General features: G+C 46.9%; 1 protein-coding gene and 1 long non-coding RNA gene across 3 annotated transcripts in view; both read left to right on the forward strand.

The window, feature by feature from the left end:
- LOC126537923 (uncharacterized) overlaps window positions 1-25,711 on the forward strand; it is a 58,897-nt gene that overhangs the window by 10,325 nt on the left and 22,861 nt on the right. The window contains exon 2 of one of the 2 annotated variants that reach the window (XR_008613866.2): window positions 10,134-10,289. This is a non-coding gene — a long non-coding RNA (uncharacterized lncRNA). The remainder of the gene's footprint in view (window positions 1-10,133; window positions 10,290-25,711) is intronic. The other variant, XR_008613867.2, reaches the window with a different exon arrangement.
- LOC126537925 (gamma-interferon-inducible lysosomal thiol reductase-like) lies at window positions 1,257-2,612 on the forward strand. The gene has a single exon (XM_050185044.3). The coding sequence runs from the start codon at window positions 1,377-1,379 to the stop codon at window positions 2,037-2,039; it is 663 nt and encodes a 220-aa protein (XP_050041001.1). The 5' UTR covers window positions 1,257-1,376; the 3' UTR covers window positions 2,040-2,612.

Below are 25,711 nucleotides of genomic sequence, written 5' to 3' on the forward strand. Positions count from 1 at the left end.
ATGCCTATCTGCTTTCACCATTGCATCCACGCCGGAAATGTCAGTCCGTGACGCACGCGGCCTCCCCGAACGCTCATTGTCGTGCAAGCCTTCACGTACATTTGCCGAGCTCACAACACCACCTCACACATCTCGCACATCACAGCGTTCGTTCCTGGCTCCATAGAAAACGAATCGCACTTCGTTGCTCGTTCGCCGTGGACGTGTGAAGCACGACCTCCATTTTCAACAAGTGACAGCAGCCGCGTGCCACGGAGTTGCAGGCAGATAAGCCTTGGCCGGTCCAAGAAAGATCCCACGTTTGGAATCGATATGTTGACATGTACAGACGTAATTTAGGTTAAAAAAATACAAGGGAAAAACTCTGTGATTCGCCCTCGCAGTAACAAAATAGCTAATAGTAACAGTAATTGTAATATATCGGCACGCATCTTTAGGCTGCGGTATCTCTGGGATCGCCTCATGAAAGAGGTGTTAGAAACATACGCGATCCGGAAAAGTGGTGTTAGCTCGCCGCGAAAGACTTCGTCATTAAAAAAAAAATATTTGTTGGTTAACATAATGTGATTTGCGTGCTGTCTCTCTTCGTTGGACTTCGTTTCTGAGTGTACGAGTGTTATCTCTGCTTTATAGGAGACCAATAGACCTTCCTTCTTAATGGAATTCTACTAAAATGCAGCACTTTAGTGGCGTGGCTGCGACTGTATTGGTGCCGTCACATTCTTCTAGGCGAAGCGAATAAATGTGGCCGGGTATGGTGTCATGTGCATGCAGCTATCCCTTCATACCAAGTACTGTGTCAGCTGAGTAATAGAAAACGCTTGGTCTAAAATAGTTCATATAGATAATCGCTGCTGCGTGCACGATATTTATAATCCCACGTAGGTTTACGCTAAGGTTATTCTAGTGAATAGATCTCCTGCCAGGCTTGGTTACTTTTTTCATGAAACGAGGAAATCGGGGCAAGAAATGTTGCGACCCTGGTGTGCTGCGCCATCGCTGTTTCTACAGCGGAAAGGCCGCAGGCCATTCAGTGTTATATTTTTTTAGGCGCACAAGAAACACCTGGGAAATTGCCCACCAGGTGAAGAGAAAAGTCTACTACGCATTTGCGGGAGCACATGCCACTTGAATTTTGTACTCACGAGGACGTTTCTTCTCGATGGCGAGCACAAAGGAACGATAACGGTGAAGGACACAATGCATGGTCATCGCTCCTCTAGATAAGATACATGACAAGGTACTCTCGACGAGAGGCACCTTTTCCCGTGCAGGTACTTGTTCGTCGCATTTGATGCGGGCTCGACTATACCCCGCTGCCGCCATAGAGAAAATTGCCCGCCCGGTGTCACCTAGAAAACGAGTTCTTGCTGAAAATGCCGTCATCCCGTGTGCATCGAGATGAACTTCTTGTGGTGACTTTTGCTGTCGCATTTCTGTTATGCTCCGCATCCTCCGAGAAAGTCGTGAATATCACGCTCTACTACGAAGGACTTTGTCCTGGCTGCCACGATTTCATCCTGCACCAACTCCACCCCACATACGGCAAGCTCGAAGACTACCTCAACGTTGATATCTTACCTTTCGGCAACGCCCATATGCAAGTCGCCAACGGTACCGTCAAATTTCAGTGCCAGCACGGACCTGACGAGTGCTACATCAACGAAGTGCAGACGTGCGCTGTGAAGTATGTCCACCCGACCAGAAGGCTTCTAGACTTCGTTGCATGCATGCTAAGCCAGAACGTTCCCACCAAAGCTGGGGAGCCGTGTGCCGTGAAGGTGGGTACCGACTGGGGTGTCTTGGACAGATGCAGCAGTGGGCCCGAAGGTACCCAGCTTCTGTACGACATGGGAATGAGGACGCGGAACCATAAGCCACCAATCGGGTACGTGCCGTGGATAGAGGTCAACGGAGCACACAACCGCACAATTCAGGAGAAGGCGCAGCGAGATCTGTTTGGCTTCGCCTGCGAGCTTCTCGAGCCAGATGCCCCTAGGATCTGCAAGAAGCCGCATTCGTACTATTGTGCCGCATGACAGTGACCGATATACACCCGTCACCGCACAGTTAATCTTGTACGTTGCTGCTCTGAAGACACATCACAGCAATGATTGTTTTACTTAACCTGCTGCTGGAATAAATTGGAAACAGTATACAGCAAAGAAAAAAAAAACGCCACCTTGTCTTCTTAAACATTCTGTGAAATCCAAACGAAGTGGAAGCTAGGTCATCAAGAAATATATGTAGTGATTTCACTGGTAGAATTTAGCCACGTGCTTGCATCAATAACGGTGAAATTTGTAATAAGGTTGCAAGAATCAAATGTGTGTTCCTTGTTTACGCTAAAAGGAGTGGTCGAGAATGTGGGAGTTAACCAGGCAACCATTTTAAGCATAGGCGTTGAAGTGTTGTTGTAAGTGATTGCGTGCACGCTGCAAAGGACGAATCTTCATCCCGCATTTTTCTGATCACTGGACGATTTTGATTCGAATTATTCGTCTGAAGCATGATGATTGCACTGTTCATGGTCAACACTGTTTATGGTCAACAGCAGTAGTGCGGTGCCCCGATGTTTTCCGTAATAAGGAATTTTGTGTTTCTACAAAAGATTCCTGGTTTCGCTTATTGATCAAACCGACGTACGCGGCATCGTTTTTTTTTCTTGTGTGTATGTTCTTCTACAGCGAAGCTGTTTATGGCTCAGGTTCCGTGAATTTTCGCTCTGCGTCAACAAAAATGTGGGCCGTTCCTGGTGATTGTGCAAAAAGAGTACAAGGGCACATACCCCATCAGGCTCTGGGTAGTGGACTGCAGGAGCTGTAACGAGTCCTCGAACTACCCTTGTCACACTTGGAACCCGAAGAGGTCCCAGGCAAAAGGGTACAAAAATTAAATTGTGGGGTTTTACGTGCCAAAACCACTATCTGAGTATGAGGCACGCCGTGGGGGAGGACTACGAAGATTCGCACCTCCTGGGGTTCTTTAACGTGCACCTAAATCTAAGTACACCGGTGTTTTCGCATTGTACCCCCATCGAAATGTGGCTGCCGTGCCCGGGTTTCAATTCCCCGACCTCGTGCTTAGAATCTAAGCGAAGCAGCGTAGCCAATAAGCAATCGCGGCGGGTACAAAATGGTAAGAACATAGGTTTTCTAAAATGCTGTGCACATTTTATACGTGATGAAAATAACTGTGTGCATTATTTGTAACCTTCCTTTATTCAAGACGAACCTGTGTGTGCGTGTTTCTGTGTAGATTTATGTTTGTTTGTTGAAGTCTTCTTACAACGTGGCAGGCGAAGTCCACTGGGGAACGTGTTCCCCTCACCTGGATGCCACGTACCTAGAGTAGACTTCGCGTGAAGACACACTGCTTTCACTGATTGCGAGCTTGAACAGCCGGCGGTAGCTCTTGCTGCAGAGTCATTTCAGGACTCGGTCGTTACCTAGGTCCCTGGATCCGAGCGTACCGACGACGATTGCCTCGATGCTGACTCGCTGGTCGCGGCGAAGAGGTACTGGGCCGGATGGGTTTGTACTTCTCCACCTTTGCTTGTCGAGCTGCCTCCAGAACCTCGAGTCGGTTCTCGAACGGACAGGTCACGCCGATGAGCATCGCCTCCTCTCCATTGGTAAGGACCAGATAGGGGCGGGGCGTCTTGTCACCGACAGGTCGGTTATCCTGAGTCACCGTGAACTTTTTTGCGGTGACAGTCTGTACCCTTTTTGTTGTGGCTGCTGGTGTATGCAGAGCTGTGACTCATGCAGTGACACAGGACCTGCGGAAGCGTTTCCTGTGTGTACCTGCATACCCTGCAGCGCTGGTCCGAGGCACGTTCCCAGGGCCTGGCTGCGTTCACGGGCAGTAGGTTGAGGCGTGCCCTGTGAACGGAACGCCAGTCGCTCAACTGGGTGAAGCGGCCAGACCGCATAAAGTGGGAGCGGCGGCATACTCCGTCACCTTTGCTTGGTTAGGTTTCTCGTAGTCCCGTGCTCCCGTCATGCTATTCCGGAGCGTTCTCACTACATTAGTGCAGTGTTTTGTAAGTCAGGGTGTCCTTGCCACACGCGATGATGCCACCATGTTCCTGCATCTGGCAAGAGGCACCCAGACGGCGGGAGGCCTGTGCTTCGGTCTATACCAGCTGCAGCTGGCTTGCTAGCGCTCGGAAGTCGTTCTCTGTCTCTGTACCCGTTTGCCGAGTTTGCTGACAGAAAAAGTGTCCTTTTGATTAGCGGCCGCAGGGCTTCGTCGAGGCGTGCCCAATCTGCTTTTCCCACAACCCCACACCGTATGGCGAAGTTGAGTGCAGGAATGACGGAAGTTTTGACCGCATCAATCTTCTGCCAAGGGACGAACATGGAGTGCAGCAGGCTGCGTCCGACGTCGATCGCCTCATTGGTAGTCTGGCCCGGTGCCTGCAGGGGTTTCGCCAGAGATGTGCAGACTTTTGGATTTCCCTGAGCTGAGCTGGAGTCCCAACCGAGAGGTGAGGTTTGCCACTACATTAATGCGGCTCTGGAGTTCACCTGGGTCGCCCGCCAGCGGCGTCAGATCGTCGGCGTAGGAAAGCACGTTGTGCTGCTTGTCGCCTCCCTGAACTGCCCGCATGACGGGGTTGATCACCAGGTAAAACAACAGGCCACTCAGTGCGCAACCCTGGCGAATCCCGGCTGGGATGTTGATTGGGGCGGTCGCGCTGGCCTCAGCCACGATGCTGGATTTGTCGCGGTAGAGGTCTGTAACAGTGGCGCAGAAGTCCTCTCCGGCATCTACTCCGCGGAGTGCGTCAACGAGAGCGTTGGGCGGGTCAGAGCCGAATTCGTTGGCAAAGTCGAGGAACGCCATGCCACATTTTCCCACCACCGGCCCACGCTGCATCGAGGCGTTCCTGCAGCACCGAGTTGTGTTCAAACACGCCGTCGTGCGACAGGAACCCCTTCAGACACCGCGAGAGCACTTCTGGATCGCACAACCACTGCATTAGACGGGATGCGAGGCACCCTGCGTACTGCCTGGTGATTGTGCTTCCAAGGGCGATGGGTCTCCAGTTCGCGACGTCTTTAGGCTCACCCTTCTTCTGGATAAGGAGCGTCCTTGTCTCCTTCCAGACAGTGGGCACGCGCTGGTACCTGAGGCAGACATCAAACACTGCTGTAAGAAAAAGGCATCAGGGTCACTTGAGCGCCAGCGCTGGTGCGTAAAGTGGTCGCTGCTGAGAGGCCGTGTTTTCGCATCTGCGAAGGCGCGTCGCCACTTCTCTGTCAGTGAGTTTAGCTGGACAGGGTTCTGTCAAGTCATTGTAACGGGGTTTGTTCAGGAGCACACTGGTGTCCACTTTCCTGGGTGCCCGCGATGCGGAGAAATTTCCTCCAGCTTGTCGAGGGCGATCAAGCCCCGCTTTGACTCGCCTGCCACGATGAGGCGAAACGTCCGGCTGTGGTTGCGAAGGTAGAACCTTTGCATCTGCTGAGCGTTGTCTTGGTTGGTCTTGCGCTTTGGTTTGCCAGCAGCGGGCGCCGGTGGCAGTTGAACCTCTTTAGCAACTGCCGAAAGGACATCGAACAGAATGGATAGAAAACCACACCAACGATCAGCAGAAACAAGTTCTCGAGGCAGGTCCCGCGGTTTCTTCGTGTACCCAGTCAGCAAGCACGTGTCGTCGATTGGTCCTGACAGAAAGATTTGATCAGGGGGCTCATCCTGTGAAGCATTGGCGTTGTCTTCAACGCTTACTGCCCTCGCATGGATCGCGCAGTTGTTGCGTGGGAGACTGCGCCACTACGGCTGCTTTTTTCTGTCGATTTTAGTGGCTCGGGTTCCGCTGCTTCTGGCTGCAAGGAGGCTGCACCGATGAGGGAAGCTTCCGGTTTTGATGCAGGAGTGGGCTCCTTCGAGGGCGCTGATGTCCTAGTAGTGCCTGATAAGGGGGAGTCGATGTCAGTATCGTCGCTGGTCGTTGGGGATGGCTTGCGAGCGAGTGGGAACTTGCGGTGGTATCGATGCAAAAATTAGGGACGCAGTAGAGGTTACGGCATTCAAAACAAAGCTTCGAAGAAAAGCTACTAAGTTATGCTACAAGCGAGAAGACAAAAAAGCAAGAAAGTGGAAAAAAGGAAAATAGGTACTATAGTTAAACAACGCAAGTGGCGAAAGAGGCAATGTTGATTCTTACCAACTCAGCAGGTTCTTTCATGGGGCCAGTTGCGTAATAACACAACACACAGTGCACTCACAGAATGCACCAGAACACAATCACGCACACTCATGCGACGGTGAAGGTCCTTTCTCGGTTAAGGATCTCAATAAATTGTTGCAATTCCTCCCTAGCGCTGGTGAACAGGGCAATGTCATCTGCAAATTGAAGGTGGAGATATTCACTGTTGATTCTCACTCCTAAACATTCCCAGCAACCGCTTGAATACTTCTAAGCATGCAGTGACAAGCATTGGATGGATTTTGTCCTTCTACTTTTCTGCTTTCTACTTTCTAATGTTCAACTTTTTTGAGGAGAAACAAATTGCTATTTAATCTGCGTAGATACTTCTAAGCATAGTTGAGTTGTTGAGTTGAGTTGTTGTAGGCTACTGGTGGGATATTCCCGTAGGCCTCCTGTACATCTCGATTACGCAATGACTCCATGGCTGCTGGTATCTCTGCTGTATGAAATGCCTTTTCATAATCTATGAGAGCCATATATAGAGGTTGCTTGTACGCCACAGGTTTCTCAATTACCTGATGGTTGACATGGACGTGGTCCATTGTAGGATATCCCTCCCTGAAGCGAGTGTGTTCTCTTGGTTGATCGAACTAGAGTGCTCCCCTGATTATATTGAAAATTATCGTGGTGCATATTTTATACAATGCCCAAAGCAAGCTAATGAGCCCATAATTATTCAATTCTTTAAAGGCCACCTTCTGATGCATTGGCATAACACTGGCATTATTCGAGCTCTCTGGTACACTTGAAGTCGTGAGGTATTGCCTATAAATGGCCGCGACCACTCCGACCACATTATGTCCTCCACTTTCAATTTTTTCTTGCACTATGAAAATTTTAAGGTAACTCCACCTAATAAATCTACATCAACTGTGGTGTTGTGGCAGAACGAACACCATTTTCTGGAGTAGCGGTTGCCCAATAAACTAGAGCAGACTGTTCGGAACTGAATTTTGTCTATACTTCTAGGTTTGATTTCCACAACTGTGTCGCGCCTCTCGATTTCGCCCCCATGCTATTTGGGTGATATTAGTAGATTCCTCAGAATATCTCACCGCCAGATAGTCTCGCTCTAGCCCGAATTTTCTCAATAACTACATGGGTTGCTTTGAGCCTGTATTTTAGCTTCTTTTAAATAGTGCACAAAATATTTATAGAGGGCAAGAGGCGCAAAGCATTCTCATAGTCTTGGCCAATGAAAGTACACTTTGCCATAGGGGGCACACTTCTACAGCAGTGCCGACTGTCTAAACCTGTGGAGATTAATAATATGATTGCCGGATGGGACTTACATGATTTGAATGAGGGTGCAACACTAATAATACATTTGTATTTAAAGCTGAGGTATTTCTCACAGTGATGCGTGAGGCCATTATACTAGCTACGCGCACTTTTGCATTTACCCCAAAACAAACTGGCGTTGGAGACCACAAATGTTCAAGCAACGTTTCAGTGCCTCCTCGTAATGCTGTCACTTTTACCAGGTATTAGAGCTAATGTTGTGCTATTTATTTTCTGTTTCGTAACAATGAGCCAAATTTGAAGATGGGATAGGGTTACATTTTTTGTACCATCATGGAAACATTCCTGCTAGCAATTGTATTTTGAGAAAAGAGGTGCCTCACAGAGCCATAAAGGAATTTTTAGTCAAACATCTATGACAGAATCTGCGCAACTGTTGGAAGCAGGAGTGCAAGCTACAGAACTTCTACCGCACCTACGAGCACTCGGTAATGGTACGGTCTGAGACGGGATTTTCTTCGACTACTTAGTTGGTGCGGCCAACTTCGGAAGAGGACGACCGTAAAGAAAAGAACGATAACAACGCAATCAACTTAATTTCATTGAATGGAAGTGGGACTATGCTGGGCATTTCTACGAAGGCTTTAAGCAACATTTAAACATAAGCGTTAAAACGACAGTTCCTTCGGATACATGCCGTTGTGGCATAATTCGCTGCTAATCAACAAAAGTGTAATAAATAACTCTTGTACTTCTAGTTTCAGTAGGCTCATCTTAATTGGGAAATTGGAACGAGCTCTACATACAAGGCACATCGGCGTTTGGATCTGGAAAGATGCGATTGCCCGCGGACCGTGGCACGAAGAATTACGGCTATCAGAGCACGCGCAACCGAAACCAGGGGGCTGCAGGGAAACGCAATGCCGCAGCCCTTGAGGCAACGTTCTGCTTACGTCACCCATCACCGGGTAGCCAGCACGCTGCGGCTTCGCGCTTCTCGCTGTTGCCAACAGGAGCCGCCAGAAGGATGCGCCGAGCGGTTCCACCCCGAGCCCATTCCATTAACCTACACGCACATCCTACCACCCTGTCATCTTTCAGTAAGAACACTACCGCCGCCTCATAATACTCCGACGCGAGAGGATAGCCGTAATACGGTGGAAAATCCAAACAAACACTTATACGCACTTGAGTCTCTACCACGCTACACGTCTTGCGCTCTGTTGCTATGAATGCCCACACTACCATCACTGCGCAATGCTTTAGCACATCGTATGAGCTTGCGCAAGCACAGCAATGCTAACACTTATAGCACACCCCACCACGTGGTAATAGGAGGCAGTGCTGTCCAGCCCTGTCTCGACGGACCAGCTGAACCTCGTCAACCGAACGAGAAGGGCAGCTAAAGCCGCTGGACTCCTGGACTGATGCGACTACCCTTTGCAGAGAGGCGAGCTACCTATGCTCGTGTGCGGTTTTGTATGAAGTTTATCCTCTCTCTCTCTTTTCGCTGTCGCAGCGCGTTGGCTGTCGCTGCGGTCGTTGCGGCCTTTCTTTGCGCTCGTTGCGGCCTTCCTGTTTCGGTTGCGCATGCTCCAGTAGCCGAAATTGGTCGTGCCACACCCCCAAGTATGTGATCTTGGTCTGCGGTTAGTACTTCGCAGAGCCTGTAGATAGGTTTGAACTCATGCTTGGAAATTCCAGCCACACTTTTGGGGCTTAGCACGGATCGAGTTTGTCCCCGCCGAAGAGCCGTGGCCTGGATCCCCGGAGAGAATCCAACCAAGCTAAAACTCGTACAGCGCAACGTAGAAAGGAAGAAACAAGCCGAGCCGGCCAGATAAATGAACAGAGCGTTTTAGAATTCAATACCAACTCGCCCAATCCTCAACCCTAGTGAATCCAACCAAGAATCCAATCCCGCCAAAGACGATTCTTCGGCAAGCCCCCATGCTTGAGGCCTGGGAGTGTGCGATCAAGACGGATGACCAAGAATGCCAAGTCATTCTTGCAGATTGGGCTAACCGCGTCGCGGCCTCATGGCCTCCACGCTAGCTCCTCTGCTAGGGTCTCAACTGCTAATTTACGCCGCAAATAACGTTTACTTCTCTCTCTCTCTATTGTCTTCCCAGAATTCTGCGCGTTAGCGCATTCTTCCAGATCCAGAAGTTGACATGGCTTGTACCGAGATCCCACTTCAATTTCGCAATTACGATGAGCCCATTGAAAATAAAGTTATAAACGTTGATTATTAGATTTTCTTAATTAGGCACTGATTACCCGGTATCGCCCGTCCCCCCGTGGTCGCCACCACTGACGGCTGCCGGCATGTCTCTGATTGTACCGTCCACTTGCTTCAAGACGGCTATTTTTAAATACTACTTAAAGTAGTCGTACAAACATCCCGTATAGGGATGCAAAGGAAAGAAAGAGGCTCTAAAAATAGAAAAAACAACAACTAATTTTGACTCTAAATGAGACTGCTACAGGAGAAAGATAACCGATTTCCTTTTTGTGGGTAGGGTGATCGAAGGCAGGCTGACGCAGGAGCTGCCTTTGTTTGCATATTCTCACGGTCCCTGTGATAACTGATGTGTCCAGGCCAGTCTTTTTGCTGAGCACTTTCTCGTTAATTTCCTTCCTGTGTCCCTTGTGTAAAGGTGTGCAGGCCGCATGCATCGACGGTCTGTGTCACGAGAGGACCTTGTCATCGTAGGAGAAATTTCTACCGCAGGTGATCACAACCTACGCAAGTCTGGACGGCAAGAAGAGAGTGGAGTCCGCTGCTTAAGGGGGAACACAGTCCCCAAAATAAAGTTCGTAGGTAAGTTTGTGCTACCCCTTGTGTCAATATAATTCACGTCTTACAACCGCGTCCATTTTTGCGTCCATTGCTCTACTGGCGCTGGAAGCTCGCAGGATTATTCCTAGTGTTCCATAAAGAATGTATGCATGCACCGTAAGCCTGGTAGGTCGTTCTGCACACTTCACATTACTCACTTCTTCAGCGCATTATGTATGAGGTCCTTCGGCTTCGGGTGAAATCTCATATTTCTCGGTTTTCGCATCCCGAACAAATTTCACAGAAATCGCACTATACCCCATTTTTTCCGCGAAGTCTGCCCTTTCGTAAAATAAAATAGAAAAGAAATGCTTCCAATGCATATCATAATGTAGGTCAACAATTATAACGGCAAGTCTTTTAATGAAAGGCACCACCCGTTCAGCAAAGCATGTGCGCGGGTTCTAGTTCTCGTATTTTTTTTTCTGTGTTACAAAAATAATTAGAGAACAAAATGAAGGAGGGATCGACTGGCAGAGCTGTTCCTATTCGTTGTTTTTGTGAACGTTCTTTTCCTTTGAATGTGTCAATAATGCCTGCCAACAAGGATTTGTCAAGATTAGTGCACCACATGATCTGCGAACAGCTCTATTTGCCATTACACGATCTTGTTTGGCAGTTCGCTTGCTTCACAGAATGTTTTGTCCAAAGAGACACCTTTGATTGTTTTAATCGTTTGGAAATGTTACGAGAGCGATCCCGAACTTTGGGCTACCAAAGACCGAAACCCATATTTCTCCCCGATTTTCCTGCCATACAAGAATGTCACGCGATTTCTCCTTGGTTTTACTCTTTAAATATAACACCCGATTATTACACCCACGAATAAAAAATAACATAAAATCCCATAGCTAAGGTTCTTAATATTATTACAGTCGCACATTCTTAAGTCATTGTTTGTATATTCGCTGGGAGTTTTGTTATACATGTTTAAAAATATTTTCGAAAACTATTTGAGTGTTTTGTTACATTCCTGTTAAAGAGGCTCATGTATAGAGCCGAATTTTTACATACCGCACAATTCATAGCGCAAGAAAAAAATATGTTGCCAATTGCTCTCAGCTCTCTGAAATCGACGAGAAAACTTTATTGTCCAACCTTGACCAAGAAGCTGAGAGAGCAATATCTGGGCTCCACCTTATGCCGATATACGTAGGTTTCCGTACACGTTTCGTATTTAGACCCTTGCTGAAGTAATCTGAGAAAGATTTTCTGAATTTTAACAGTTCCAAGCTGATCTTTTATCACACTCATCAGTCGTATCTTGCTAAAATTGCTATTTCTGTGCAAAATATTTCATACATGTTAGCTTCTCGTCAACTGTATTGTTAAAGCTTGCCCAGCAGGAAGAACCGTCATTATATATATGAATATGAAAGATGTTCACCTCTGGTTAAGTTAATATTTACAAATCTGTATATATTGCCGTTCAAAAAAATAAGCGAAATTTTAGGAAGCCTGTTTCTTTTTTCGCTTTAGTTGCGATCCAAGATTAAGCTTAAAAATGGAGTTTTCTACGTTTTTACTGCAGAGCAAAGTTCTGGCTTCCTCGCTATTCTATATTGTTTTAATTTTGCTAGTTTCGCCAGTTACTCAGAATATCTTCAAGTCCTAAATTAAAGATAAACACGGTGACCATGCTTTTCTACAGACATTTTCATAAAATGCCGCATATTTAATGAAATTCATTCCGCGTTTTTTTATGGCAGAAGTTGTGCGTTTTATGTGATGTACTTTTAACACCCAAGTGTCGTGCTTTCTTTGATGGATAATGGCGTTGGGGTGACATATAGCACCTTACGTATACCTCTGGCCACATCACCTGCGAATGAAAATGATCCTTTCATACTACTGAGAAGCACACTACATCATTACAACGATCACCAGTCATACACGACGCCAAAATCAAAAGCTCGGTGTATATCCTTCGTCCTTAGAGATAAATGTGACATCGGTTTGGTCAACACTTGTACGCACGCGATCAGGCTGTTACATTTACATAGTAGTGCAACAGTACCCATTCTGCATACGAATTCCTAATTTAAGGTCTGCACTATGATGGAAGCGCAGAAGTCATGCATCGAGACAAATCAAGCACACTTTCATTTTAAAAATCTCATTGTTCTTCACCTCTCAGTCTTTCCTTAATTGCTATAATTTGTGAACGCCACGGACTTCGCCGCAGCAACTCTTCAGCAAAAGATAGTAAACGACACTGAATCCCAAGCGTAAATACTGCTTGCGCGGTTAGCCGGAGAGCAAACGCCACAATCTTTCAGCCAGCTTTGGTGTCATTCCTGAATGGTGCTCTGCAGTAATTTTTTTGAAGACCGAAGCGAAATTGCTCGCTCACACGTAAAATTACTGCAGGACTCTTAATAGGATTAGGTACGATGGTTTAGTGGTGAGGTTGTGCCTGTATTGAAGGTATCATAGTTCCACCAACGGGTGATAAACATGAACCCAATTAGAGAGTGGGCACAGGACACAGGTTAATCCTGTGTCCGCCTTGTATTTGTGCTCGCGCCTTTCCACCGTGATGGAACAATCATACCTTCACTGTTTATAAGTACTACAATGGGCCTTTAGTAAAACCAAAAGATACAGTGTTTCCATTATGCGGAGTACCCCAGTTCGTTACGTTGGAATATCTACGTTTAGATTGTTGATTGGGGACTGCTGATAGACATATTCGATGTCACTGGAACGACACCGCCTGCTTCTCGCAGACAGAATGATGTTCTACTACATAGTATGGGAATGCAGAAGCACACCAGAGCTCAAACCCGCAACACATACATTCGAACAAGCGGCAATCGGAGGAAGTGCTGTCCATCTCCGACTCGATGGACCTGCACGCACTGGTTGACCGAGCGATCAGGGCACCCAAGGATGGTGGACTCCTAAATGGAGTGTGTCACCCGCTGCAGGCCTTATTCTCTCTATTCTCTCTCTCTCTCTAGCAAATCATAGGGCTGTGAAACATGGGACATTTTAATTTTATATGAAACTTATTATGAAACGGTGGACTACATGTCATGGACATTAGGACCGTTTAGTTTGCCCGCAAATTTCTTGCTGGGGTACCGGAAGCGTAAACGTGAGCGTCCGGTTTGGTGGCGCCACCTGGGGCCGCAGAGTTCAACCATACAAACACCCAGCTACTATTCCAAGCTAAGTGTGTTATTGTACTTCTCTTCTAGTGGAAATTTTTGGTAGTGACGTAATCGTGGACGGGTTGGCTCTTTAGATCTTTTTTTTTTCGACAGAAACACTCATGGAACACGAAAACGTGTCTATAAAGTGTGGTGGTTACACAAAGATTCAGAAGATGTCGTTCACAGGATTACCGTACGCTGGTAAGAACCAGTGTCCGGTAATCGAGTATTAGATAGGTTAAGCTTGTCCGGTATTTTGGTAAAACGCAGGCGGATGGGTTGGGGCATTGGAGCGGAGGCGTAAACGTGAGCGGTCTGCATGGTGCTGCCACCTGGTGGCGCAGTGCATAAACAGACAGAAACCGCTAATATTGCCGTAACCAAGTGTATTTTACTTTGTTGCGGGTGTAAATTATTGTCAGCAACACGATTACGCCAGTGCCGAAAATTTACACTAGCAGCAAAGAATACGCTCGGTTAATGCAATATTAGCTGTTTCTGTCTGTTTGAGCACTGCGCCACCATGTGGCTGCACCATGCAGACCACTCACGTTTACACCTCCGTCCCAACACCCCGTCCGCCTGCGTTTTACCGGAATACCGGACAAGCTAAACCTCTCTAGAATTTTAGTGCGTCCGATATTCCGGCAAGCGCGGGCGGTTTGCCGGATGAGCGGGAGCGTAAACGTGAGCGGCCAGATTGGTGGTGCCAGCTGGTGGTGCAAAGCTCAACCACCTAAACACAGAGCCAATTACTATATTCTTCTCAGCTGGGGTGTAAGTTTTCGACAGTGGCGTGATTGCGAACACAATTACGCCGCTGCCGAAAATTTGCACCAGCAGCGAAGCAGAATAAAGTGGGTTACTGCAATTTTAGCTCTGTGTTTGTCTGGTTGAGCTCTACAACACCAGGCGGCTGCACCGCTCCGGCCGCTCACGTTTGCGCCCCCGACAATCCGGTAATCCGCCCAAACCGCCCCCGTTTGCCGGAATAGCGGACACGCTAAAAGTCTCTAATGAAACACCGGAAGACCGGACATGCTAAAACTATCTTTGTGTAATGTGAGGAGATAGCCCAATTTTTTTACGTGATGCTGCAATAAAGCTAGGAGGTATAACAATGACCACGAATAAATAAACAAAAATGCTGTGAGCGTTTGTTCTGGATGCGCTTGTGCTTGGCAGCCACAGCAACCACAGGAACGAAGCAAGACAAACACGTAATTAGGATAACCATACGGGCATTACACAGCGATGTTACAATAGACCGATGACAGATACAGCGCACATTAAAACAGATATTTCATGTTAGAATAGAAAATTACACAAGCAAAAAAATTTAGAACAGCAGTACATCGAACTCGATGTTAACTACCATGTGCACAACGAACACCTCCCGCCCCACCAATTGGTGTTAAAATAAATGAAGGATACCTACAATTCGTCATTCAAACAGATAATGCTCATTAAAATAATTGCACGTCCAAAGAGATACTGTACGTTAATGTGAGGGAAGATCACAACTAGAAAAAATGAAAGCAGTAAGTGAAACTCGGTGCTAGCCTAAATCAAAGCCATTTGCACATGCAACATGAAAATATGGTGAAACACGAAGTAAAACAATAAATGGAGTACAAGAACAGGTTGACTTCTTGAACGAATGAGCAGAAGAATCATAGGCGTGTACGTCAAGACACTGTTTTATTTTTGCTTGGAATTCATCATAATTTATAGCTAATGCGATTTCATTTGATCACATATTCTAATGATATATTTCGAGAAAGCGGGGCGAGTGATGCAAGAAGTTAGTGCGCGCCAGAAAGGGCTGCACTTTATGTGGTGATTCAGGGGCGGGAGCATAGGATGGGAGTGTCTGCGAAGGCCTGCGCTGAAAGACGACCTGCAGCGATAAAGTTTCTGACAAAGGGAAAGAAGCCCTATCGGTCTTCGATTTTCTAGTGAGGGCAATGGTCGAGATATTTTAATAATGCCTGATGTTCGATTTTTTCCTAATGAAGCGGGATGACCTTGTTTCGAACTGACACCGCATGGATGCACCACATAACACCTCCACAGCATGAACGGGGAAAGCGAAACTGCTTTATAGAAGCAACTATATCACATCAACTATATCGTAGAAGCAACTATATTAGTTGCGAAGGGTGCTCTAATGCTTGCCAGTATATTTACTTGGGCTTTGAGTGGTTCGAGCTTCAACAACTGCATAAAAATATCACTGGTCGTAAAAATCTCAGAAATCCTTTAGTTTACTATGCACAACTATGTCAAGTCTTACTGAAGCGCGGATGTATCGTAAAGCTCCTGTAAACACTGATAACACAAAAAGAAAAAGTGGATTTTTAGCCCATGAAAGCTCTCAAAATATCTACCAGGCAAACTCTGTTCACATTTAGTACCAGATGATATTTTTGCACTGTAAATGCATTCTCAAAGTTCCATGAGCTGCGATTTATTTTTTGAAACGCTACAATTCCATACTTCCTAAATTACGCTGGGCCTTCATGGGAGCAAAACATGATGCAGGTCATCAAATGTATATGCTATACTTTTGAGCTTTCTAAAACCGAAACGCTTGCAGAAAAGACTCAAACGAAACTTTACGCAAGTTTGGATAACCTTCTGGTAGAAAAACTAGTTCTTTAGTGGGAAAATTAGGCGTTCTTGCTATTCAAGTGTATAGCATGACTTCATCGGAGTAAAGCGAAAAGGCTTTATTGTTGCTTTCAGAGGCGTGCGCGATGCAAATATATTATTGATGCAGATCTAGACATGATACTTTATGACGAATACAGGCATTCAATGTTAACACATTCCGCATTTGTTTCAGTGGTAATTAAAACACTGAACAGACTGGTGGCATCTTCTCCAATGAGTGGATTCTTGCAATACAATCGCCTTCTATGGCCTGCTGGGTGACATTTTCGTACAATTTTATAACCTTTCAAGAGATGGGGTCTGCGTCTAGTACCCCAATCTGGGTTGCCCTACATTTATTGCAGAACTCATCTCGATTGGCCGGGGAATGTACGTGGACGTTTTTGTTTTCTGTTTCCTCTCACCTATTTTCCAATTTGCAATGAAATCACGCATAACTTATCTGTCTTCTTATGTAATCTTCATATTATATTGAAATTGATGATTTATTTATCTCAACTTAATGTAACACCATTCGCTATTTCATTGACTGAGAAGACAAGAACATCGTCAACTTTGTCGGCAGCAAGAAAGGAACCAACAGGAATAATAGCAATGCTGATGTTATTCTTGTTATTTTATTACCTGATACCATTTCTGAAGGTTTCGTAGCCCTGAAAAAAAATATTTTTATGGTAAAAAGGTAAAAACAACAACATCGCATTTGCTTCGAAAAGAAGCACGCCCCTCTACCATACCTATAGGCCCAGCGTACTTTACAAAGTACACCTGCATTCATTTTCTTGCGAGGCTATAAATATGGATTGTATACGGAATGTCATGCATTCATTGTCTGCGCCAGTCTTTTCTAAAACATACACACAAACTGCAGCTTCGAGAAGCATATGCAGTGCTTGACAAAAGAATAAAGAAGGTGTATGTGTAGCAGCACCTACTGTGTTTAGCAGCACTTCTTTCTCTATGGCGATGAACAGGTCAGATACATTATGCAGCAGACAGAATACTACAATGCGGTCGTCTTGGCAAGACCCCTTCCTAGCAAACCGCAGTACTAAGGAACACGCTGTTTTTTGGTTAAATACTAACTATTCAAAGTCGTACTGTGCCTTCAAAAGTACGCTGGCCGCTAATGGGTTAATAGCAACCATAGAAAAAAAGTCAGGTGAATCATTCTGTAAAGTACGTTCGTTCGACATTGCCCCAATAAGGACCACAAGCGTATGCGTACAGTTTGCTGACAACACTTGCCGAGGACAAGTTCATTATCAGGATCATTCTTGCGTGAAAGCGATGGTCGCAAGCTTGCTTTGAAAAATGTAATAAAAGACATGAGCCATTCCACTCCGTGAAGGTGGATGACAAGCGAGGCTATTTAGCACACGACACAGAGGTGACACAGAATTTTGAACAAAGGTACGAGCTCATTTATTGTCTTGATCGGTAGACATAGTGGCGAAAGGTACGCACACACATTGATTTATACACATTTGCGTGGACGACCATATATATATATAGCCCAAAGGTGGGTGGCCTCCTCAGTCCAGGTAGCCATGGCTCGCTGCCGCCACCCGAGCGCTGTTCACCAACCGTAGCTGGGTGTCAGAGTCTTGCGTCACCAGCAGAGCCTCCCACTGGTCTTCCAATACTTCCTCTGAATCAGTTTCTTTCGGCATGTTATCGCCTGGTGGTGATGATGACGGTTGTGCTTCTCGATTATTCCTGCACCCCAGCACCATATGGCACAAGGTGTTGGGCGTGTCCGGCGGGCAGAGCTTGCAGTCTCGCCCGTAGGTGCCCGGATACATGGCGTGCAGCAGTGTTCCATGTGGGTAGGTTCCAGCCTGGAGTCTTCTCCAGGTTACCGCTTGTCTCATCGTCTTATGCGCGGGCGGATAGCGATGCCTCTGCTTCCTGTAGTGCGCCAAGATATCCGAGTACTTCTTGGATATCCGTTCATCAACCTCGTCACAGTCGTTGGTCCGTGTTCTCTACGTGTCGGAGATGGCTCGGCGTGCATGATCTCGAGCCGCGGCGTGTGCCGCCTGGTTCCCCGGGAGAGACTCGTGTCCCGGCGTCCAGAGGATTTGTGCTGCTTCAATCTCGGTTTTGTTCAAGGGTGTGTCTTCTTGCACGTTGCGATGGCCAGGGCTATGCCCAGCTTTTCCGCTGTGCTCGCGTCCTTGGTACGTATGGATGTGGCTGTAAGTTGTTCGCCTTTCTCGTCAACCACGCTAATTGCAAATCGGTCGTTTGTTCTGTACGCAGCTGCGTCCGTATATCACACATTTTCTTCTTTGCTGTTGGTGCGTACGAGTATATGCTTGAGCGCCTGTATTCTCGCCTGCCTCCTTTCCTTGTCGTACTCAGGATGCATGTTTCTGGGAATGATCCATTGCAGTTTTTGCTTGCTCAAGAGGGTATGAACCATTGCATATGGCGATAGTTTTTGTTGACGCAGAACAGAAATGTACGGAAGCCTAGCCATAAACAGCTTCGCTCTAAAACGGCGTATTGTTTTTTTTCTCTTGAGCGACCTTCAGCAATTCAGTACATTTCGCCACCCTGTAAGCCTGTCGACAATAAATGGTATGAACAGACGGTTAACATTCATGCCCATGAATGGACACTGCTAGGTGGCAGTGATTTTTACGTGAAATAAGAAAAAAGTGCAGCAGAATGTTCGACAGGTGACCACGACAGGCCATTTTTGAACGTGTTGTGTTGTTCTACAGCCTTTATTTCTGCTGCTCGCCCCCAGTCTTTTAAAGTAACTTCATTACCACTCGTCCAATTTGGCGTAGCCAGGGGGAAGGGGTTTGAGGGGCGGAATACACCCGCCTCCTGAAATTTTCTGATAAAATACCCCCTCCCCTTCTCCCCTTTCTCACGGAACACAAAGTTTCAGGAGGAAGGTTCAGAAGGAGCGGCGTGGATGAAAGAAAAAGGTTGAATGTGAAAGCAAGTAGAGGGCTAGCGGCTTTCCGAAGGGAGGGGGGGAGAACGTTTTATGGGACGATCACCTCTACCATGCACACGCACAATAAAAGTATTCGCCGTCGCGCCAACAACAAATGAACGAAAGGGGCGGCTTATTACGCGTCCCCGTCAGCTCGCGTCAGATTGTGGAAAAAGTGACTACATTTGTTGGCAGAAAGGAAAAGAATTTTGCTAACCGCACGGGATATGGCTGACACCTGAACGTTTGCCAGATAAGAGATTGGTGCAATGAAGAGGCAAGAGAATTGGAGAAAGCACATAATAGTGGGAAGACAAGAAGTAGAGACGGGCCTATTCACAAGAATTACAGCATTTACAATACTGAGCATTAGTGCAATTTACTCAGACATTTCATCTCCCATGCAGGGGACCCACTGGTTAGTGGGCATGCATAGGGCGAGCAGACAATTAGGCTAGCCCATTTCAAGAGGCGCTATTGCATCTAGTATAATTGCAGAAATTTTCAGGCGCGTTAGCTTCGTTCACCGTTGGTAGCGAAGCGTTTTCTAAGTGAACCCGCAAGTTCATCCACGTCGCTATACCCCACCGGCGCGTATGCCTATGAAATGCACAAAGCGATTACTCGAGCGGAGAGAAAGAAAAGAAAATCGACAAGCAGCACTGCACATTTTTCCTTGTTGAAAGAATGATGAGATTGTGTTTGTATGGAAATTTAGTGGCCGCCAGGCCGAGTGTGACAGTGACTGACGGAAAAGAGCTTTAAGGAGGAGAGGGGGATGACGGATACGAGGAGGGGGGTGGAGCTACAGCGCGCATAAAAGGCGCCGAGAACGAAGGTGGCGAAAAATTACGAACACCGGCAGAGCGTCCCGTCACTGCCCGATCCTTCGACACCAGACGGTCGTGGCCAGTCACCTTGCTGAAGTTCACCTACCCTGTCGTAACATGTGCTGCTGAGAGCCCATTATAACAAAGTGTCTCTGCATTCTTCAGAACTGCCGGGTGTCAGGAGACATGGCCTTTTCAAATGTATCGGCGCTGTTATCCCTTCTTTTACTCCGAACTAAGGATACCGCAATTTTGACAAATGCTTCCAACACAGAAAGCATTCCTGGTTCGGATTGTCTGCCTCGTCGGTTGCCGAGTGCAATCGAATTAGGACATATGTCGCGTAAGGATGACTGCAATGCCATGATGGCAAGTGCCCTCCAAACATCATTTCAAACAAGTCGGACAGCAGGTCAACGGGAGTGTGCTAGATTGCAACACATGATAATGTCGAAGGTATCAAGCTTCGTTCCTGTTTCTTAAATGTAGAAGAATATAGCCGGCCTGCAAAGCCGGAATGCCGATTGAGCAATAGGTGACCTGCAGAATAGTGCCCGCCTTCTTTCGTGCGTAGACGCAGCCGAACCACTCACTAGAAGATCTGGCTGGAAAAGAACACTTATCTCCGCCGTTATCTCGTCTACAACAAGTCTCTTTTGAAGCGAAGCTTTCTTTGCCTCTTCCCTCGACTTTCCCACTGCTGCTGCTGCTGTGGGCTGCGGCGACTACTGCTTTCCGGCACCCCGCGAACGCCGGCCACGTCAGGACGTAGTTGAGACGCACGCCACTAATGCCAGCCGCGGGGGGACGTGGTCCAGACGTGGCCGTGTCAGAAAAACATAAGAGGCATGCGCTGTCAGTGTTTTGTTTCATGATGTTTGTTTATGAGTTGTCATCCTCAAAATTCCGAGGAATAGCTTTGTCAAGAATGGGAGGCAAGGTTTGCGCCACGTGGAGGGCGGGCGAGGTTGTGATTCAGAATGATTATTTGCCATGCGGCGACGACAACGCATTGTCTGCGACGCGGGGCCCTTAACGCTATCGCGTTAGCACATGACAGGAGAAGCTCGTGTCAAGATTTACGCCGCGTCGCATCTGCACAATGCTCTCTGGACGCCTAACTTGGCGTGAGCCCTCACAAATGCTGTGCAGGAGCTGCTGCGCTTGTCTCCGTGCTCAACCGCAACAGCAACGACAGTAGAGGGAGGAGGTGGGGAGAATGTTAACGAGGGAAGAGAGAGGACGCAGTTTCGTGAGCTACAACCCAGAATGGCGTCGAAGCGTGTACTTAGTGCCGACGAGACGAAGGCTCGCATAAAGTGACGAGCAGAGCGACAAACACAAGCGAAGCAGGCAAGGTAACATTTCACATTCCGTCACGACTATCGTATGTAGTCAATATATCACACCCAAATAACGTCAATGAACGCAAACAGTAAACAATTAAAGCTTCGCTTACTTCGATTCCCACAGTGCCTGGGATCTGCATATTTCTTGTTCTTTGACTTTCTTTTCAGTGCTTATCGTTCTTCTTCCTATATCTGCGTCAATTAATAACTTAAGGGAACGCCAGTACCTTTCGGTTCACGAAAAACGGATAGGCGGCGGATTTTTAAGGACCATTTGTAAATATCCAACTTTGCTGTCTTTCCTGGCTGTTTGGCGCTTTATTTATTTTATTTGCTTCACACATACTGCCACTCCCTCCAGGGATTTTAGCTCTTCTCCACAGACTCTATTCCTCCCTCTAAGTGCGGTGTGTCGGGGGGAGGAGCGCGACCTCAAAGGTTTTACAATTTCGAAGCAAATTTGTTGTCCTCAAGCCAGCGCCACCACACACAGACCTTGGCGGCGGACGTGGGACGTCCTTTTTGCCGCAGGCGTCACGAGAACGTGATCTTTTTGGGTGAAGGCAACTGGTCAATAAACCCACATATGCTACCTGAAGTCATCAATGTAGCCGGATTCGAGACCCTCGTTAAGTAATAAACGAGAAGAAAGGGGGTTAACCGAGGGTCCCGATTTTATTAGTCATATCATAAGAAGCCAACAAACATTGACACCAAGGACAACATAGGGGAAATTACTTGTGCTTAATAAATGAAATAAAGAAACGAAGAATTAATGGAAATTAAAGTGGATGAAAAAACAACTTGCCGCAGGTGGGAACCGAACCCACAACCTATTACTTAACGAGGGTCTCGAATCCGGCTACATTGATGCCTTCAGGTAGCATATGTGGGTTTATTGACCAGTTGCCTTCACCCAAAAAGATCACATTCTCGTGACGCCTACGGCAAAAAGGACGTCCCACGTCCGCCGCCAAGGTCTGTGTGTGGTGGCGCTGGCTAACACTCCCAGGGTTCTACTAGGACACATAAATACCCAAGAAAGTGGATGGGAAAACAGCGCCGCGGTAGCTCAATTGGTAGAGCATCGCACGCGAAATGCGAAGGTTGTGGGTTCGGTTCCCACCTGCGGCAAGTTGTTTTTTCATCCACTTTAATTTCCATTAATTCTTCGTTTCTTTATTTCATTTATTAAGCACAAGTAATTTCCCCTATGTTGTCCTTGGTGTCAATGTTTGTTGGCTTCTTATGATATGACTAATAAAATCGTGGTTTCGACCACGCAAATGTATATATATATATATATATATATATATATATATATATATATATATATATATATATATATATATATATATATATATATACACATTTGCGTGGTCGAAACAACACCTTGCTTAACTCCCGACATATCTATATACAGGCTTTCCCAACTACTAAGCATTAAGGTTTACAAATATGCAAATACCACGTAGCTGGGCAGAACCAAGGTAATGTTGTTTTCCTTCGCATGGAGATACTAAGATTATTTGACAGCGTAAGCTGTTATGGACTCATACCAACAGCCGTTTCTGGTGGCGATGGTGTCCGCCGCCGCCAGTGTCCACCGTCCGTGGCATCTATCGCCGGGAATGAGGAAAAAGAAAGGGCCCAGTTGCCGCCGGTATGGAACTCGGGGCTTTTGCGTGGGAATCAACTACTCTGCTAGTGAGCCACGCGAGCTTTTTTTCTTTGTTACCGACGTGGTTACAAAACAAGGCATTTTGACGATGCATGACAGTCACGATAAAGGTCTTTGCCATTGGTTGGCTGATACGGGGGCTAAAAACGCTTGAAGTTCGCAAGCTCAGTCATCAAACTGAGCCATGTTGACTTTTCTTTTTGCAAATTATACGTTTCCCTAATGTAACAAATGCTTTCGATGAAGTATTCTGTAGCAGGCCCAGCGTTTATTTCAGCATGTCTCACGGCGATCCTAGTTTTCCATAAACTACGCAAGGACATGCAACCGCATGAACATGTCATATGGTAGAGTGTCTTCATTTAGAATAAGCAAGAAACGAATCCCGTATGGCGCAATCGGTAAGACCTTCTTTTGGGTTCTCTGTAAGATAGCCCAATGGAATACCGCATCCCAGCAGTGAAGTAATATGTGTTAGACGGTTTCGGGCTTCCGGCATAGTAAACAGTTGACGCTCCAAGGCGCAAAAAGTCATTTTTCATCGAGCCATGGTTTGAGAGGAAATTACTAGCGCGGAGCTGAAAAAAGAAGGGCTTTAGCGACGGTCGTACTGGCATTCGTTTTACTCTTTTTAGCACGTTCTTTACAGGTCCAATGCAGAATATCGTGCGATACACTGGTGCCGGCAACATTGCGTCTGTCAAGACTTTATATAAGCGCTGTCGTGGTACCAGACTTAACTCTTTCGTTCCGTTACGTTCCGTTAAAAGTGGAGGACTAGGTCTTGCACATTTGCTCATAAGGCAGATTGTGTCGAGCGTTGTCTACTAGGGACCCATTTTTTGTGAACTATGTTTCGAAGAAAGTCTGAGTGGAGCTATACCCGAATTGATTGTATCGTCTTGTCGGTGCAGTCAATGCAGAGTGCGTGATTTCCTAAAAGTGGTAGTCTGGGCTTTTCAGCTGCTGAAGGTTCGGTTTTCCATGGAACACCGAGTCACACCAGCGCTTGCGAGGATGCAGCGGAAAAGTGCCCCCCCCCCCCCCCCCCCCCTCCGACCGGGAAAGCGCGCGAGGAGACACGCGGTGTGACATGCGCGCAGCGTAGCGTCGACATGTGCACGTTTAGCGCTGCATATGCATATTATTATACCAGTTAGAGCGCCATGTAGCAGATGCCCGCGTAGCGGCACAAAGCAGTTAAAGAAGGTTTCAGGGAGAAAAAGAAGTTTAAGGAGATGTATGCAAGAATGCTCGAAAAAATACATTTTGTACCTAAATAAATGAAGCTGGCTAGGTGACTATGTCACTGCCGCGTTTGAATGTGGATGCCAATAAATCATCACCATCACGAAGATCCTTGCCTGAAAATGTGAGATTCGCGCCACGTAGCGCCTATACGTGCGCCCTTTGCGTTGCCGTTGCATATTGTTACAGCAGGTGGCACGCCATGTAGCGGCTCCATAGGCAGATGTGCAAGGTAGATAGGGAAATCTTGAGGAAGGAAAAGAATATTATGGAGATATATGAACATTGATATAATGATTAAACATGCGACATACCTGATTAATTCAAGCACGCTAGGTGACTGTTTTTCACCGCCCCGTTTCAAAGGTAATTTCACTGCATCGGCATCATCATTATTACCACCGTATTGCGCCATTTGACATGCGCGCCGCGTAGCATCGATACCTATAAAGTTTGCATTGCATTTCCGTTATATTCCACAAGGTGTCCCGACATGTAGCAGTTGAATATAGCAGTTGCATGCTGCATGTAGCTGGCCCTGGATGTAGCAGGCTAGGTGATTACTGGTCACCTTCCCGTTTGGAAGGGGATGCCATCATTGTCATCACCATCACCAACAGCGACGTACCATGCCACGAGTCAAAGGATGCGACATGTGCGCCGCGTAGTTTGGATACCGTTTCGGTACACGTTATGGCCTCTCCTCGCAAGAGACGAACCCGAAGAAGCGATTCGTAGAGCTATGCGCCCTGCTCCAGCCAGGCAACATCGGGCTTAGCAGACCGCTATGCAGAGAACAGGAGAAGTCGCAGCTCGCCGTCGACCCCGGTGGAACAGTTCGGATCGTTCTCGTGAAAAGTACGCGAAGGTACTTCGCCGCGAAGACCTGTAGTGCGTGGTGCCAAAAATGGAGCTCCTGTGCAGCCGCTCCCCCAACTTACGCTGTGACTGTGCTGCGTGTGCCGCGTAGGCCTGTGAGTTTTCCTTTTGTTGGGTCAATTCATGCCTGATCAGTGTGTACACGTCATATCAGATTGGGAGCTATCGCGGCTTTCATGAGGTTGCAGGACAGGCGAAGTGGTGGTGGCGCGAAATGATTTTGCATCCCGCCTAATTACGTAATTAGTTTTATATAAGTAATGAACTTCTGAAATATTAGAACTTGATGAAAAGTGTCAATGAGAAAATTGTAGAGCAACATAATAAGCTCCCGATACAGCGTTCTGTTTACTCTATACGTGCTTCAGGAAAGTGTTTTTCCGAGCGTGAAAGAAGCCAGCGAATAGACGCGAAGTGCCTCGAGTAGGCAGTCGCGCGGAACACTAATTAAACACGATTCTCAAGACCATGATATTCAGTATTACAAAGGCGCGCTCATGCGCTCGCTGCGAGAACTGAGTTATTACTTGAACGTGTTCGCAGCAGGCACATTAGATACTTCGCCCAGAGCAATTTCATGCTTTCTGTATGAGAATTAGATACAGTTCCGTGGCTGGAACTTTCATG

The sequence above is a fragment of the Dermacentor andersoni genome, chromosome 4 (genome assembly GCF_023375885.2).
Source record: "Dermacentor andersoni chromosome 4, qqDerAnde1_hic_scaffold, whole genome shotgun sequence".
Taxonomy (NCBI): Eukaryota; Metazoa; Arthropoda; class Arachnida; order Ixodida; family Ixodidae; genus Dermacentor; species Dermacentor andersoni.